The 18,265-nt window shown below is 37.7% G+C and overlaps 1 protein-coding gene across 1 annotated transcript in view; it reads right to left on the reverse strand.

Moving 5' to 3' along the window:
• Positions 1–18,265, reverse strand: part of nell2b (neural EGFL like 2b) — a 44,969-nt gene that overhangs the window by 20,151 nt on the left and 6,553 nt on the right. The window contains exons 3-14 of the mRNA XM_082166684.1: positions 17,453–17,603; positions 16,580–16,753; positions 16,379–16,475; positions 16,203–16,275; positions 16,020–16,102; positions 14,603–14,731; positions 13,379–13,481; positions 12,751–12,842; positions 11,622–11,724; positions 10,541–10,675; positions 7,848–7,973; positions 369–491 (exon numbers count right to left, since the gene is read on the reverse strand). Of these exons, the coding sequence (XP_082022810.1) occupies positions 369–491; positions 7,848–7,973; positions 10,541–10,675; positions 11,622–11,724; positions 12,751–12,842; positions 13,379–13,481; positions 14,603–14,731; positions 16,020–16,102; positions 16,203–16,275; positions 16,379–16,475; positions 16,580–16,753; positions 17,453–17,603 (1,389 nt within the window). The remainder of the gene's footprint in view (positions 1–368; positions 492–7,847; positions 7,974–10,540; positions 10,676–11,621; positions 11,725–12,750; positions 12,843–13,378; positions 13,482–14,602; positions 14,732–16,019; positions 16,103–16,202; positions 16,276–16,378; positions 16,476–16,579; positions 16,754–17,452; positions 17,604–18,265) is intronic.

The following is an 18,265-nucleotide window of genomic DNA, read 5'->3' on the forward strand; positions in this document are numbered from 1 at the left end:
ATAGTCTTTTTTTGTTTCTTTTATTCGCTGTTAATTTGTTTAGTTAAAATTGTTTACTTGAATAACTTGAAAAGATTTAATTAAAAATACTGTTTGTTTTAATAAAATTTGCACAATTTGCTTAGTGTATATATTTGTATTGTTTTATTTGCTTGAAATTAATAATAATTTTATTAATTAAGAAATACTTTGTTTTAATTACATTTGTTCATATTAAAATGAACATATATTTAAATTAGCATGGCCTTATAAATGTTTTCATATAAATATTTACATAAACAATTACATTTGTTATTGGAAATTGTGTGGAAATTGGACATTTATACTATAATATTAGTACAATGTGGAGTTCAGATGTTTGCTCTTACCTCCGCAGACGGTCCCGTTACCGACGTACCCTGGTTTACAGGAGCAACTGTGTCCGCCAACCGTATTGAAGCAAAGAGCGTTTTCATCACAGGTATTCAGTCCACGCACACACTCGTCGTGCTCTGAAAACACAAGGGGAGTGTGCGTCAGTGTGTTTTTGAACAATTTCCTCTAACTTTTTGGACGTTCTGCACTTTCCTTGCAGCTGTTTCTCTCGGAGGGAATACAATTCCATCTCAAAGATGAAAAACAGGCAGAAGGAGAGAGAAAGAGACAGAAAGAAAGAATAAAATCACTGAAAGGGGAAGGAGTCAGATGTGCATGAGCACGGTGTTTAGGGAATAACTGACACTATTGTGCAAAAATAATATGCCAGAGTCTTTGCCGGAGGTTGTTTGAGATGCTGTCACTATCTGGATAAAAGCAAAGGCTCAAAACCCTAAAAAAATGCATATAGTTTATTATATTAAATAAATAAATAACATAATTTATATAATTTTCTATAACAAAACTCCCCAAGCATAAACTATGGGCATTTTTCAGTTTGAGCCTTTAGGTTTTTCGGTTAGCTTGCTAACCCTAACCAAGAACGATAACTATAAATATAACTATAACGATAACTATATTAGTGTCCACACCAGCGCACAATATTGTTCTGTTTATTATAAGAGCGTGCTAAAGTTTGACGTCTGCTGCCTTAAAGGGATAGTTCACTTTGAAATTCATTTTTGGTATGTTTTAGCTTACCTCAAGGGCATCCAAGATGTAGGTGTCTTTTTTTCCGCAGTAGTTTCAATTTTGATATTTTTAGGTCAAACCGTTCTTGTCTGTCAGTCAAATAATGCAGGTCTATGGTCACGGTCTCAAAACACAAGCACAGAGTCCAAATTAAAACAATTCCCCGTCGTCCAAATTAAACAATTCCCCATCGTAAGTACACATTGATGGCCTGAGACACGAAACGAGCGGTTTGTGTGAGAAAACGAACAGTATTTATATCGTTTTTACCTCTTATACGCAGACATGTCCGAGTGATCTGATCTGACGTGTACGCAGACTGGTGCATAGATATATACACTAGATGTCGCCTTAAAGACATTCGTTCCAATGAACTGCCGTAGACAAGGCGACATCTAGTGTGTATATATCTATGCACCAGTCTGCGTACACGTCAGATCAGATCACTCGGACATGGCTGCGTATAAGAGGTAAAAACTATATAAATACTGTTCGTTTTCTCACACAAACCGCTCGTTTCGTGTCTTAGGCCATCAATGTGTACTTACGATGGGGAATTGTTTCATTTGGACGACGGGGAATTGTTTTAATTTGGACTCTGTGCTTGTGTTTTGAGATAATGACCATAGACCTGCATTATATGACTGACAGACAAGAACGGTTTGACCTAAAAATATCAAAATTGAAACTACTGCGGAAAAAAGACACCTACATCTTGGATGCCCTTGAGGTAAGCTAAAACATACCAAAAATTAATTTCAAAGTGAACTATCCCTTTAAATGCTCACGCTCTTTAAAGCAGGATGGATTCTGATTGGCTGGAAAAAAATCATTCTGAAAGACACTCCAATGATATTGTTTCTCTGCGCCGTTATCGTTATAGTTATGGTGTGGACTATTCTTTTATATCTAGAATGATTTTTAGAACTATAACTTTATCATTATCCCCGGCACGAACGGGCCTTCAGAACCTACCAGGCTGTTTTATGGTGCTGTTCAATTAAGACTTCAATGTAAATGCTCTTTTTGTATAAATGATGCAGGCTCAAATTTAGCTTGCACTGTTCTATCCTTCCATCCTCATTACAGTTTGACGGGTTTTCTACAATATGCACTGTAGAATGGCAATTAAATGTTTCAAGTCAGACTGCAGTGAACAGGGACACTGGTAAAACTCTTCAGCGACTCTGACATGACTATACTGGACTAAAACACTGATTTATAATAAGGACAGCATAGCAGTCCATTTATTGTTTAAAAGAACAGGGTTCAACAGTTCAGTAATAAAAATGTAAAATCTTTCTTGAATCTCAAATTGAGCTTGATCATGAAACATTCAACAATCATCTGTTACAGTCTTACAATGACCTCCAGGTGACCCCAAGCCTTTGCTCGGACTGCTTGAAATGCCAATGAAAGTTCCTCATTAATTTCTGTTTCGGGCAAAATGTTCCCAAAGCAGCCAAGAGTTAAGGAGAATCGGAGAGACTCTCAGAGTGAATTGTGAAATTACTCTGTAAAAAAACAACAACCTGATCTCACGGCAGTTCATACGACCACACTCGTACGAATTTGTACGATTTTTGCTAAACGACCTACCCCTGACCCTGCACCTAAACCTAACCGTCACTGGGTCGTGAGATAGCATTGAAAAAAACAGTGGTGAAACTTCAGTGAACCTCATAAAAACAACACTAATTGTATTTAGCAAATATAAGACTGAACATCCATTGTTCATATACTTTACATTATACTGTTGTGGAGCTTAAATTGAACTGCAGGTTTTAATACGATTTTTCTTTTTCCTCCTCATTGTAAGACCAAAAAAAACAAAAAAACAATTTGGTCCAATACCAGCTCCATTGGCTTCCCTGATGCCATCCCTGTTTATCTCAATCATTAATATTACGGTCATGCCAAGCAGCGTTTGACTGAGATGAATCCCTCACTGTGGACGTGTTTGTGTGGTCTGATTTCTCATCTGCGTTGACTCATCTGACTATGACAGCTAAAGTGACATCAATTATCCTCCTAATTATTCATTAACAAGGCTCTTCTCTCCTTCTCTCACACATATTCATTTAATTTCTTGCTTCCAGATGGGCAGATCTGTCAGCTACCACCAGGTGGAAAATAGAGAATGTTCTCTCTGCTTCTCATAGTCTGTCTGTCTGTCACTCACTCACTCACTCACTCACTCACTCACTCACTCACTCACTCACTCACTCACTCACTCACTCACTCACTCACTCACTCACTCACTCACTCACTCACTCACTCACTCACTCACTCACTCTGTCTATCTATCTATCTATCTATCTATCTATCTATCTATCTATCTATCTATCTATCTATCTATCTATCTATCTATCTATCTATCTATCTATCTATCTATCTATCTATGTTTTATCTCCCAAAATCCCAGTGTTTACACCTGTCTGGTGTCTTTTTCTTCACCACGTGTTACTTTTCATCTCCTCAAATTCCCCCCACAGTGAAGTGAAATTGCTTAATCAACTTTAGTCATACATCTTACAACACAGATCTTTAAATCGCACTCATTAAAATGTCATTAAATCATCTCATTAAAATGCATTTTGACTGATGAATGATGTTGATTGGTTGGGTGTTTTTATGCTGCGGTTCCTCATCAATGAACATCCCAGGATGCTTTTACAGCTGAATTGAAAATCGTTCAACAACATAAATGCAGATCACATATTCAATCTGAATGCTTTGCTTCTTTTCAGATCGAACAGAGAGACAAAACCATATTCGTTCTATCCCTCTTCTCAAGCATGCAACAAAATCGCTTTTGGAAGAGATGATTCTTTGTGTTTGTACATAAAAGGGATGGTGCATCCAAAAATGATAATCATTTACTCATCCTCGTCATTCAAAAACCTGTATGACTTAATTTTTCTGTGGAAAACAAAAGTGGTCACCATCCACTTTCACTGTATGTAACAGAACAGCATGAACATACTTCAAAACATCTCCTTTTGTGTTCCATGAAGCAAAGTCACACGGATTTGGAATGACATGAGGGTGAGTAAATGACAAATGTTGAGGTAAACTATCCCTTGAAAAATAGAAATTAAACGAAGGTGAAATCTCTCTCACCTTTGAAGAAACATTTACACTGACATCTCTGTCCATAACAGTGCATAAATGAGCTGATTGGAGACTAACATCCCTTTAAGCTTAACATCTGCTGACTGCTCAAGAGGAACTAATGAGGAACTGTGTGAGAGACACGTAAAGAAAGGAAAGAGGAACTCCACAATGTCCATTATCAATGCCATTTACTCTTTTTTTGAAACAACAAATGCTAACTAATGACTGGTACCGTTCATGTAACTGACAAAACCTCTTATCATGCCAACAAGTTTGTTCATTGCAGAGTAAAGGATGCAATTGGTAAATATCACTGAGCCGATCATGAAGGCAAGACAGAGCAATAATGAACAGATATGGAAACAGTGGAGCACAATTAAAATAATTACAGTCATTTAAATAACGTCTGATGTTTTAAATTAAAATAAGATCGGCTGATTAAAAGTGTTCTCGTTTTATATCAGGTAAAGTCTATTACAGCTTCAAATTAAATGAATTCCAGTTTCAGCAGCCTGCAGATTATCTCATAAAAACCCCACAGGCAAAATATGCAATATATTTCTCTGTGTGACTGCACACATGAATAATTGAAAATAATAATGTTTTGCCATCAGAACGCCAGCCTCACTGAGACTCTAAGTCAGAACAGAAGCAGATGCACAGCTGTGAGCCAATCAACAACAGACGCACGGCTTTCAACCAATCATCAATGGGCTAGATATCCAGAGGGAAGAAGGAGAGATTAAATAGAGTTAAACTGATAACTGCTGTGAGTAATGATTTTATTAAATTGATATAAAAGAAGCAGGGTGTGCATTTAAACTAAAAGGCATCTCTCACCTGTACGTTTTGAGAAGACACAAATTCAGAGGAACAAACAAAATCTGGATTCTATGGTTCTAGAGTAGAGTTTTAGCCTTTGAAAGGTCACTGTGAAAACCATTTATTTCATATCACTTTCTATGACCAAAAAAAACGCATTCTAGACAAGCAAATTCAACATTAGAACTGACTCGACACCTCCAAATATGTTTGGGGCTCAAGTCTGTTCAAATGATACAAGTAAGTTTCCTCATCAACCACTGAGTATGCAGGTTTGCTTGAAGAAAGCAATGAAAAGCAAGCAATGCTGAAGCTTGTTCCATAGTGCGCCATAATCAAGCCCTTTCCATTACAAAACAACAACATGCAGCATTAAAATGAGCAGAGGTCAGAGAACTTGATGGCGAGGTCGGTGTAATGCAGACTACTTCAAAATAATAGCAATAAATAATAACAATGCAGCTGGCCTTGATTACTCATGGATTTCTGAGATAATAAGCAGAAAGAAAACAAATCTAGAATAGTTTCCAAAATAAAAGCTGAATTGTTGTTGGCCATGATGCACCTTACAGCCCAGGTGCAGTTTTATTTATGCTTTTTTGTGTATTTATTGAGATAGAAACCTTCTTGGACTCTGTTGTAATTAATTGAGTTTTAAAGTAGGTCACAGAAGGACTAAGATTCGTGTAGCTGTTCCCTTGCACCATGTTTCGCTTCCTTATCCTGTGCTCCTGAAGAGATTTAATTGCTTTTTTAAGTTAAAGATCAGGAACACGTACCATCTGTACTTTCCATCAGTGAAAACTTTCTCATAATGCTGCCTTTCTTGAACTTTTTGTTTCATTCTTATTTTTCCACTATTGCACGCATTGTTAAAACAATGTTAAACAACGCTTGATAAGATGCATAAAACATGTATATGTAAACAATAATATTTTGTTGTGTCTGTATGTTGCCTGGAGATGTAATATATTTAGAATTCTAATGATTTATATATTAGTAATTAAATCAAACAACATTCCTTTATTTACTTATATTAAAATGTTAAAAATAGCACAAAAATAATGCTATTAAATTGACACTAAACACAACATAACAGAACTGGCTCCTACTGTAGATTAACAGGTATAACACAAAAAAATAAGGTTGCTGCATGAAATAAAATATAGTATAAAAAAAAAGAAAGAACGAATGAAAGAAAGAACGAATGAAAGAAAGAAAGAAAGAAAGAAAGAAAGAAAGAAAGAAAGAAAGAAAGAAAGAAAGAAAGAAAGAAAGAAAGAAAGAAAGAAAGAAAGAAAGAAAGAAAGAAAGAAAGAAAGAAAGAAAGAAAGAAAGAAAGAAACTTTTTTAATTAAAGGACAATTCCGGTATTTAACACTTTGAGTCTATTTTGTAGTTTGTTCTGGATGAACAAGAGTGGTGGACAAAGACATTTTGACAATGGTTCCTGTCTCGACTTTTTGACTATTTTAGAATTGCCCATGACCGCTTTAGAATGGGAGTCTATGGCCATGCACAAACATGCCCTTAAAACAACCCTTAACGTTCGTTTTCAAAACTGTGCAACTCACCGAGTGGTTAGTGGTGTTCGTTGATGATTAAAAACAAATATATCGGCGCAATGTATGATTTCAATCCGTTTATTTTTCTATAGTGGAACTATTTTTTTAGATACCTCACAAAAAAAACTTCCGCTCGATATGTGAGTCTGAAGCGTTGCCACACTCCCGACCACTTGATGGTGATAACGTGTCTAGCGCATAGAGTAAAAAAAGGTCTCGCGGGACAGTCACAGTCGAGTTCAACTTCATACCCAAGGCCTCAACATTGCACTGGTCACTGAGCCATCCAATATGGTAAAAATTTGTGCGGTCAGAAACCGCGGTAAAATCCCTAAAAATAGGAGTTGTCATCGGATTCCTTTCCACAACCCCGAACGACTAAAGTTGTGGCTTTCATTCCTCGGGTTTGACATAAACACCCCTTTAGATGTTCTTCGAAAAGCTGACCATCGTGTTTGTGCATTTCACTTTCGGGACGAGGACTATGTTAAATCTACAGGTTCTCGAAAAAAGTCTCAGAAGAAACTCTATCTGAAAAGGGCAGCTGTACTGACGCTCAGTGGACCAACGCTAGACGAAGAAGACCTTTCCGGTAGCGCAGTAATATCAACGAGCAATAAGTCCTCCTACGGAAATCAATGGGATTTTACAAAATGCCAAATAAAACACGACAGAAACTGTATTTCGCTACGCTACTTGTTTTGGAACATCAACGAACACCACTAACCACTCGGCGAGTTGCACAGTTTTGAAAACGAACGTTAAGGGTTGTTTTAAGGGCATGTTTGTGCATGGCCATAGACTCCCATTCTAAAGCGGTCATGGGCAATTCTAAAAAGTCGAGACAGGAACCATTGTCAAAATGTCTTTGTCCACCACTCTTGTTCATCCAAAACAAACTACAAAATAGACTCAAAGTGTTAAATACCGGAATTGTCCTTTAAGTCTACTTATTCACAAATGTGAATCATATTTTTTAAAAGGTGAAAAAAGCAATAAAAAAAATTCTGAGTGCAGTTCGCCAGAGCAAAACTGTAAATAACAGAAAATATATTAAACGTACCTTATCAAATGATTTTATGGGGTCTTTAAAAACATTTTAATGACCTATACATCTATTCTGATAGATTCAGGTTTGAATGCAGCCTGCATTCTCCCCAATAATTAATTATATATCCCTGGCAAAAACACACACACACACACACACACACACAAAATAATGTTCTCTGTACTCACCTGTGCAGGAGTAATCATCAATACGGACGTAGCCGGTGTGACAGACACACATAAAGGATCCGGGTGTGTTCATACACATCGTGTTCTCCCTGCAGTAGTGCTTCCCCTCTGCACACTCATCGATATCTGCAAACCATAGCAGAACACAAGACACTCTGTACCATGACCTGAACACAACACAGTTCTCAAAACATTTGGGAAGAAGCTTTGCCAAAAAAAAAACCATTCACACTGCAGCTGTGATCAATTAACAGCATTTGTCAAGTGTGCTGGAAGATCCAGTCATTACATAATGATCGAATAACATAACTGTTCACACTGCTGCAGGAAACTGCTAAGACTGTAAAATAACAGGAACGCCAACACCATGTTTGAATGTTTCAAAGAATATTTAAGGGAAAGCACAAAAATGATGTAATTATTTAATCAAGCTTTTGTTGCCTCCATTTGACTCCTTGTCTTCCATGGAACAAAACAATTAAACAAACTTTTCATAATAGCTCCAGGTAAAGCTTTTAAACCTTTTGTGCATCTTCCTGAAGGTTTGGCAGCATTGATGACAGAAAGAAGATAAATACATCAAAAGAGTTAAAGGTTTGAATAACTTTTGAAAATAATGTACAGTACTGTACTGTATGTGTCTCAGTTCAGTTCTTAAACTGCATTAAAAAAACACAGAGCACTTCTAGACCTTTCACTTTCTGTCCCTTTCCTCCACCTCCTTCACTTTCTCAGCCTCCAGTTTTTACACTTTTCATAGAGACGCTCTTGTCCTTCAGTCCACCCACTCTCTCCTCCTCAAGAATACTTTATATAATCTTTCTTACATTTCTTTTCTTCTCAACCAACCAATCTACAAAATCTACAAGTTCCACAAATAGCACAAAACCATGTTCTTAATCAGCATTTTGTCTCTTTCCCAGTACAAATATCATTCAAACAAGATATATTTAATAAAGAAACAGTTGCTTGAGATAAAGTATTGTCCTGAACTGATTTGTGTGACTTTTATGCTTAAAATAAAAATCCACCCATCTAACAAATCCACCAACCAAACATCCATCCATCCATCCCACCCACCACTACAACCCAAAAACCAACCAAACCATCAATCCACCCTTCCATCCATCCATTCATCCATCCATCCATGCATCCATCCATACATCCATACAGTACATACATCCACCCCACCACCACTCCATACATCCACCGCACCCACTACTCCAATCATTCATCCAAGCAACCAATCATCCATCCATCCATCCATCCATCCATCCATCCATCCATCCATCCATCCATCCATCCATCCATCCATCCAGTCAATCAACCGGTCAATCAACCAACTAAACCATTCATCCATGCACCCCAACTTACCAATCATCAATGCATCCATATATCCATATATCCATCATCCAAACCATCCATCCATCATCCAACCAACTGTCCATCCAACCATTATCATCCAACTAACCAATCCTCCATGCATCCATACATCCATGCATCCATACATTCATCATCCAACCAACCAACCAACCAACCAACCAACCAACCATCCATCCATATAAAAATAAATAAATAAAATTAAAATAAAATAGAAAGTATATTCTCTGAAAACAATTCTTAATTACAAACACAGAGTCATAGCAACCACTTTTGAGAAATAATAATTATAATATATAGCCTTTGTGTACCTGTTGCTTCAGCCATTGACTGATAAAGTCAAGCTTCTTTTTTAATATAGCATTGCAGGGCAGCTGTAAACAAACTGTAAATCCATCAGAGCAATATGTTTGGCATAACAGTAAATAGTGGAGGGAAATTCTCCAAAGTCTTATCTGTCCCAATGTGTCTGCTGTGTGGGATTCAGAGCCTTAACTGAGGAGGAAAAAAACTCTCTCATCACATCTGTAATTGAAAATATAATGCCTTTTTCGGCCGCTTTTGTTCTAGAAGATATGAATCCCAAATTAATAATTTATCGTTTTTTTCAGAGCCGCATTGGCACTGGTATTATCCATATGCCTGAGGCTGCTGAAAACTACAGAGTACAACAGTCCACGTAAACATGCTGAATTTCACCGAAACTAACAGACACAGTCTTTCATATAGAGGCATTATTTAAAGCTGATGTGTGTAATTTCAATGTTGAAACACTTTTATTTTATATATATATATATATATATATATATACACTGTATATTGTCTATGCCGGAGGTGTCCTACTACGAATCACAGTGACAAAGGTCCCATTAAGACAAGCAAGTTGTTCACCTATGGTAAAACAAACAAAAAAATAGTCATTGGTCTTTTGTGTGGAAATAAATAGTCATTGGTCTTTTGTGTGGAAATAAATATCCATCACACACTCGCTGGGCTACCGTGTATGTTTAGACAAGGGTACATCCTATTAAAAGCCAGCGAGCCACAGGAATCCCCCTTCACATCTGTACACACACTCGCACAGCATGAACTCCAGGGTTTAAAATGCATTAATTACAGCTGTAAGGATAATAGTGGTGCTGAAATATTCATTCAGCGAGACACTAAGTAATCACCAGTCAACAGCTTTTATCGGCAACTCCTCCTTCTGTGATTGCAGGCAATTTAGTGATTTGTGTTGTTATTTGCTTTTACAAAACAGAAATTTTAAGCAAGCAAATATGTGGCAGGTTTGTCTGTGGGAGTTTGAATACCTTGGCAGTAGGCGCTGTCGTCCCTGAGCGCATGATATCCCTCTTTACAACTGCAGCAAGCTCCTGCCTCTAGGTTAATGCAGTCCGAATTCTCCACACAATTGCGGTTGTGCCCATCAGCACAGAAATCATGCCCTGGGAGTGAGATAAAGTAGAAGTGCTATGCAATGCCTAAAATCTGACATTTATAATTGATGGATTATAAATTACACTTTTCCCCCCCGTGTTGACAAATTTTCAGCTCATACTAATAGATGAAAAATTATACAGTACATTCAGTTGGGGAGGATTTATTGTTCACCTACTCCTGGCTAATTGGCATAGCATGTTGGGACGTTTTGGGACATCGCATGTCCTGCGGTGTGACAGGCTATATACACCATCTTAAACCATTTTAAACAGCATTTAGCTAATTATTTTATAATTGTTAATAAATGACTTCTTAATGGGGTTTTAATTGGTTTTTTTTAATTGTTTTCAAACAAACCTATTAAGCCTTGTTTTAATAGATTGTATCTTAAATGTAACTGTACATTCGTCTCTTGCACTGGTTTCATTAGTTTTTAACTTGTTTACACTGAAAACACGTAAAGAAAAACGATATCTTATGCAGTGTTGCTTGTAAAATAAATTGATTAGATATTTTAACTTGAAAATTTGAGAAAATGATTAAAATATTTCTCTTTTTTGCAGTGCTTATATGATCTCAAATTAATAGAAAGAATACATAAACTATTTGTACTTTTAACAAATAATTTTTCACATCACAAGATTCTTTAAAACAAAATTGTTTAAAAATGTTACTGCACACTGTGGCTCGATCTGTGAACTATGAGAGGTGCGGTAAAGTCAAGCATTACCTGCCCTTTGAAGCATCACTGTTACACTGGGGCGTTATGTGTGTGTGGTGATATGTGTGAAGACTGGAATAGATGTTTGCTGTCATGCACAGTCATGGCTTGGTGTTGAGCACAAATCTAGTTTGTGTGCACAGTGGTCAAAGGTGGCTGCCCTTAATATGACTCCAATCAGTGGAGTGTAGAAGGTGTGTGTTGTTTCTGCGTGTGTGAGTGTGTCGCACCTCTGCACACTTTGCAGCAGCGGTCTGTGAGTGTGATCTGCTCTGACTCTGGGCAGTTCAGCTCTGGACAAGTAGTCATCTCAACCCTACGCATACTTCGATCCTGCAAACACACAAACAAGTGTTTATTCAATTCATCTTGCAAGTCAAACATCCAGGTTAAAATGCTAGCTGCTAGTTAAGATGCTAGTTTCTGAGCATGGTGGCTTTTTCTAAGCTGGTTAAAGCAACAAACCAACTTCCAAGATCATCCAGATGATTTCTGGAACATGACCAACCAGCTTTACCAGTTTGGACGAGCTATCATGTTCCAAAAAACAGTTTTGAGCTTAAGATGGATTTTCAAATTCAAATGCTGCTTGGAATAAAAAAAATTGCAAACAGTCAGACATAATTCAAATTCTGCCTGAATTCAAATGCTGCTTAGAATTCAAATTCATAACCAGGCTCAGAAAAAGAGTCTAAATTCTGCCTTGAATTCAAACTCACAAACAGACCCAGACATAATTCAAATTCAGATTCTGCCTAGAATTCAAATTAGACCCAGACAGAATTCAAATCCAGATTCAAATTCTGCCTGTAATTCAAATATATAACAAGGCCCAAACAGAATTCTAATTCTGCCTGAATTAAAATTCAGAATCAGACCCAGATAGAATTAAAATTCAGATTCCAAAGCTGCTTGGAATTAAAATTCTTAACCAGGCTCAGACAGAATTCTAATTCTGCCTGGAATTCAAATTTATAACCAGAACCAGATTGACTTCAAATTCGACTTGGAATTCAAATTCATAATCTAACCCAGACAGAATTCATATGCTGCTTGGCATTCCAATTCATAACCAGGCCCAGGTAGAACCAGCGCCAGCAGAACTCAGATTTCCACAGAATTCAAATTCCCATCATTCATGTCATCCACCCATTGTGTGTTTATTTATGACATATTATGATTGATCATGCTTTCATCTACAAATAAGAGTGCAGTTCTCGCAGCTCCAATTAACACATCCACCTTACACAATTCAGAAGATTTCTCCAAAAATGAGTGCAAAAAATTGCAGAAGGGTCAGATTCTGGTTTGGGCCTGCTGAAAACCTTCCGACCATCGGCCTGCAGTTACACTACTTACCCTGCATTCAAACAGCAGACAGTTTCCCTCAGAGTCGTGTACGCTCTTACGATCACCTTCCACGTACACTCTTCCTCTGAACAGACACACGGCTATAGACGGAAAGATATAAAGAGAAAAAGAAGAAAAAAACAAGGAACACGCAAGAAATTAAGAGGATAGAGACAAAACAAAGCGCTTTAGAGCGCAAACCAGTAAAGCATCGATTGAACAAGCATATTAGATTATGCCAACCAGAACGCAGTGTTAAATAAAGCCCTGGTCATCAGTCAAACTGCTATTAGCTTCTGCACATTAGCTCTGCTCACTCAAACACAACATGCTGCACACTGGCCTTGAATTATTAATGATACCAGAGAAAGTGTGTGACAGCGTTGTGTGTGTGTTGACATTCAAATTTGTGGCAGCGGTAACCTAGCAACACAGGGATGTGGTCAGTTTGTCATCAAGACCGGAGAATGATTATATAAAAGATTTTGGGTGGAAAAAGATAGTGAGGTGAGAATCGAGAAGATGGAGAGATAAAGGAGCAAGCATGAGACAAAGGGAGAGAGAGGAAAAGTTGTAAAATATATGCAGCTCTATAGATGCGTTGCCTCATTTTGTGCGTGTGAGTGTGTGTACTCACGCTGGCACTCTTTACAGCATTCCCCAGGCATGTAGATTGGAGCTGTATCAGGGGGGCACTGAGGGGGTGGGCAGAAAATACTCTCACACTCCACTGTACCATTCTGCAGGTGGAACACACACACCAACATCATCCTCATCCTCATCCTCATCATCATCGTCAATAAAACAGCTTCACAATCACATGATTCAGCAAAATAAGCGAACAGAATCAGACATTTCATGAGTAATGCAGGCAACTTAGACTAAAACAAATCCCAACAAATACTTGTGCGTTCCAACAATGACAACTACAAAACAGCTAGACTTGCCAAACTTCTGTACTATGGCTTCAAACCTGAGCATTTTATCTTTAATAAATGTACAATGATTTAAGGATGTTTGGATCTTTTATTCTGTGCTGGAAGCAGGGAATCAAAAAAGGCGATTTTTTTCCGTGCAATTCTGAGTTTATATCTCACAATTCTGAGACTTTTTTTCTCAGTATTGTGCGATATAAACTTGCTATATTGCATGTTATAAAGAAATAAAAAAGGTCAGAACTGTGAAAAATAAACTTGCAATTGTGAGAAAAAAAGTCTTAATTGTGAGAATTCTGAAAAGTCTGAATTTTGTATTTTTTTCATTTCATGGTGGATACAAGCTTCCATATTACAGAGCACCGGCTTAAAGGGACATGGTGATGTAAAAAAAAAAAAAAGGATGTGAGGAAAACTCGTATATTTCAATACTTTTGCGTTTTCTACAAAACTAGCTTTCCTCTGAGAAATTTTGTGCACTCACAAAAACTTTATGATGGAAATAAATATATATTTTTTAATTTCTTGTGGAACGCAATCGTTTTGCTAAAATAAAAGCAAATGTTTTGTGAGCGAAGAAAAAGTTTTGGGGAGAACGTAATACTTTTGCAAAAGAATGCAAAAGTTTTGTAAAAGCATTAAAAGCATTGAATTTTTTCCCCATCACCATGTCCCCTTAGGGTACAGGAAAATAATGCTTCCCACACGTAATAGTCACATCATAGCTTGTTTCCATAATTTGCACAGTCATTCTTGTCTCAAATAGCCAACTATCAATGAAAAATAATGATTTCTAGTTGCTTTGTCGCTGAAAATCATTGCAATTGTGAACGGCCCTTGAGTTTGTAGTTTGGATAGACATCTCTTGTTTAAAATCCCAAACAAACAATCCTAAGTTTCCCCATCCTGGGAATTCAAGAGCTTACTGAGCATGTGCAGTTTCTGCATCCATCTATCCAAGCATCATCGTCCCTGTATATCTCTCCGTTCAGGGTACACGTCCTCTCACAGTAACATCCATCCAAGTACTTCATCTTCTCTTCGGCAAGTGCCAACTACAGCACAATAAAGACACGAGGAAGAAGAGAGGCTATGACTGAATGATGAATCAATATAGTGGGAGGCGATACAAAAAAAGAAGAGCAAGCAAAAAATAAATGTCAGAAGGAGAGGGAAATAAGAGTTTTATGATGAAGACAGCGTTTGTGTTCACTATTAAGGACATTAAACAGACCATAGCAAATAAAAACTAGTGACATTTAACACACACACACACAAAAAATTTATTATAAGTCAATGCTTTTGTGTTCCCACAATAAACTTTGCGTTGGTTCACAAAATGTTTGCGTTCTCCAGAGAAACTTTGTATTTACTTGCAAAGAACTCTTGCGAGCAAACACAACGTTTTCTCAGGAAAACGCAAAAGCATTAAAATATATTTCTTCCTCCCATCTGATATTTTTTCCATCACCATGTCCCTCTTGGGGCTCCGTACACTACAAACCTTGTGTAGTGGAAAGAAATGAAACAAGTCCCAATAAAATGAAACACATCTCTAACTCAATACCTTTCTAAACTAATAACAATAGCAACATTAGGATCCTAAAGTACCGGTAGTATTTTTTTTCCACTCTTCTCCATATAAGTAACCCCCAAAATATAACAAAAATTCATTTAAAGCTCAAGTTAAAGCCACACCGTGGACTTTGTGACCTAAAGAGTTGACGCATACAAGTTATTTTAAATGATTCCTCAGGCCAATATACAGCGTTTGACACTATTAATGCTCCGAGCGGGGCTGCCCTCTTGAAATACCGCCTATGTAAGTTTGGAGAAGACGGACCGTCGTTGGCCAGGTCATGTGACCTGGAGAACGTATCGCTTTACGGCCATCACGTGACCATAGGCTCTGATATACTCATGGAGCAGACTTTTGCGACAGTGCTGCGGCGCTTGTGGCCTCTAGGGGCGCTAGACGTGAAAGTTACAGGTCTAGCGCCCCTAGCGCCCGCAAAAGTTCCGCGGTGTGGCTTTAATCCTAACAGACCTCCTTCTTTTGTCATTTGGCTTAAAACCACATAAAAATGCTTAGTTTCCACATTTCTCATCTAGTTCTGTGCAAAGCATGCTGGGAACTAGAAAATTCCCTTCTCAAATGAATGATTTAGTCCCAATGCAAATTGATTAAAAAACGTGTATATTACAAATCTAAATTCATTGCACAGAATGAAAATGAACTTTTTTTTTTCAACAATTATTTTGCATTAGCATCGATTAAATCAAGCAAGCAGAAAAATCTGTTTTTGAAGTCAGACTACCCCAATGCTAAACATTTTAACTTGCCTTGTTTGATGTTTTAGCTAAAATATCTTGAAGTTCCATGATCTTCTGAACCAGCCCATGGAAATCATTACAAGTGGGACAAGCTGCAAAAGTGGTGAACGTGCATTAATGGCATTTCCAGACCAGTGAGTAAACAGAGAGCATTTCTTTTTTCTGTGCCGTCTACAGAGAGCATGCACTTACTACGATTGAGATCTGGGCACTGGACGATGTATCCATGGGGTACAACTACCAACTGAACATCTTGCATCACTCCCTGACAGAAAGATATTGCAGAAAGCAAGTCAGAAAGATGTAGACAGGACTAATGTACAACTTTTACATATGGTCAATTTTCAATGTGCAAGGCTATGTTGTACCCTGAAGAATCCATGGGCGTCGTTTCTTTGACCAAGCCAGATGTTTGTTCCTCTGGGAAAATCCATAGATGGCATCTCCATAATCCTTTCGTAAATTCTGAAAGCAAGGACAAATAAAAAGCAATGAGTGAACACTGATAAGTACGAATACAAGGCATTCAAATCCATCTCTGTTGGTCCTTTTATTTTCAAGCCATTCACCTGTTGCAGTCAATATGGAGCACCACTTGGGTGGCGCTGAATGCCAGGGAGACTTTGTGCCAGTGTCCATCTGCCAGACTATAGGGGAAGACCTCTTTCTGCTGCCGCTGGTCTGAGGTTTGGAAGAAGAGACGGATCTCATTACGCAGACCGCTGCTCTCTACCTCCAGAAACCTAAGGAGGAAGCCAAGGAAACAGATTTACTTTGTGAAAAGTCATAATCATGAATCAGTTGTTTAAAATCTTATAAGAACTCTGGGAAATAACTACTGCCATAGCTCTTATGATCCCATGCACAATACCTCTGCAGGTTAAGCTGCCAATTGGTTGTTATTAAATTCTGGAATGTGGAAAAACAGCAGGGAAAAAAATGGAGCTATGGGGAATGAATGTGAAGACGAGCAGTGATCCGTGAATTTCTTGGCCAGTACTCCGAGTGCTGACCTTAAAGATGTGGTAGAATCAATACTGTGAGTGTTTAAGAAATGTCAGTGGACACTCTAATCAGAAATGTTTCAGACATTCCATCGGGAGAAGAGATTATGTGTTCCTCTGAGAAACAGTCAATTAAAATAGAAAAAAATAGAAAGAAGGTTTTAGAAAGAAGAGCGAGAGAGAGAGAGAAAGCGAGAGAGAGAGAGAAAGCGAGAGAGAGAGAGAGCGAGAGAGCGAGAGAGCGAGAGAGACAGACAGACAGACAGACAGATAGACAGATAGACAGATAGACAGACAGATAGATAGATAGATAGATAGATAGATAGATAGATAGATAGATAGATAGATAGATAGATAGATAGATAGATAGATAGATAGATAGATAGATAGATAGATAGATAGATAGATAGATAGATAGATAGATAGATAGATAGATACCTCTGTTCTCCATAGTGGATGGACAGCAGCACTCCTGAGCTGAACTTCTCCTGTTTGAGAGTCAGTAGAAGAGTGAACTCTGTTCTTCTTCTCAACTTCTGAAGAATTCTCTCTGCTGCCTTGAGGGAAGCTCTTGCATTCCTAGATGAGCCTGATGGACAGAGTGACAGAACAGATAGAAAAGGAGAGCAATACAATACATTAAAAACATATCAAATATATATAACACAGAACAGATCAGACAGATGAAAATGTTTGATCCATCCATCCTATGTCGTCAAGTACTGTACACAACACAATTATCAGCTTGTAATTGAATTTGTTAATCATTTAGGCTCATAACTACTGGTACCAAACAAAAGCGGCATAGAAGCAGAAAGCAAGTGACTTTAGTTTCCAGACCATGATGGAGATAACTATGGCCGTTTTGCACCAAAGGTGAAATTTATGTTTTAAATATCCACTCTGGAGCCAGTGTGAATACTGAACTAAGCAGAATAAATGAGCGTGATAAATACCAAGGGGTCAAAGTTTTGCTGGGTAGCATGGTCGGGTTAACCCCCGCTGAAAAGAAACCATACCATCTGCACCTTGCCATACCATGTCTATTCATTTTTTTTTTATTGTGTCAAAAAACAACATATACAGTGCATGCATTTTATTACATTGCTGCCTTTTCACATAACAGAGCAGGATAGCAAATTCTTGATGTGATTTTTCAGAACGATTAGTCAAATAGCATCAACAGCTCTAGGGCCTGATGTATAAACGTTGCATGTAGGCTACGCACAAAACCGGCATATGTGCATACGT

Source organism: Leuciscus leuciscus (assembly GCF_965113295.1).
Source record: "Leuciscus leuciscus genome assembly, chromosome: 4".
Classification (NCBI taxonomy): Eukaryota; Metazoa; Chordata; class Actinopteri; order Cypriniformes; family Leuciscidae; genus Leuciscus; species Leuciscus leuciscus.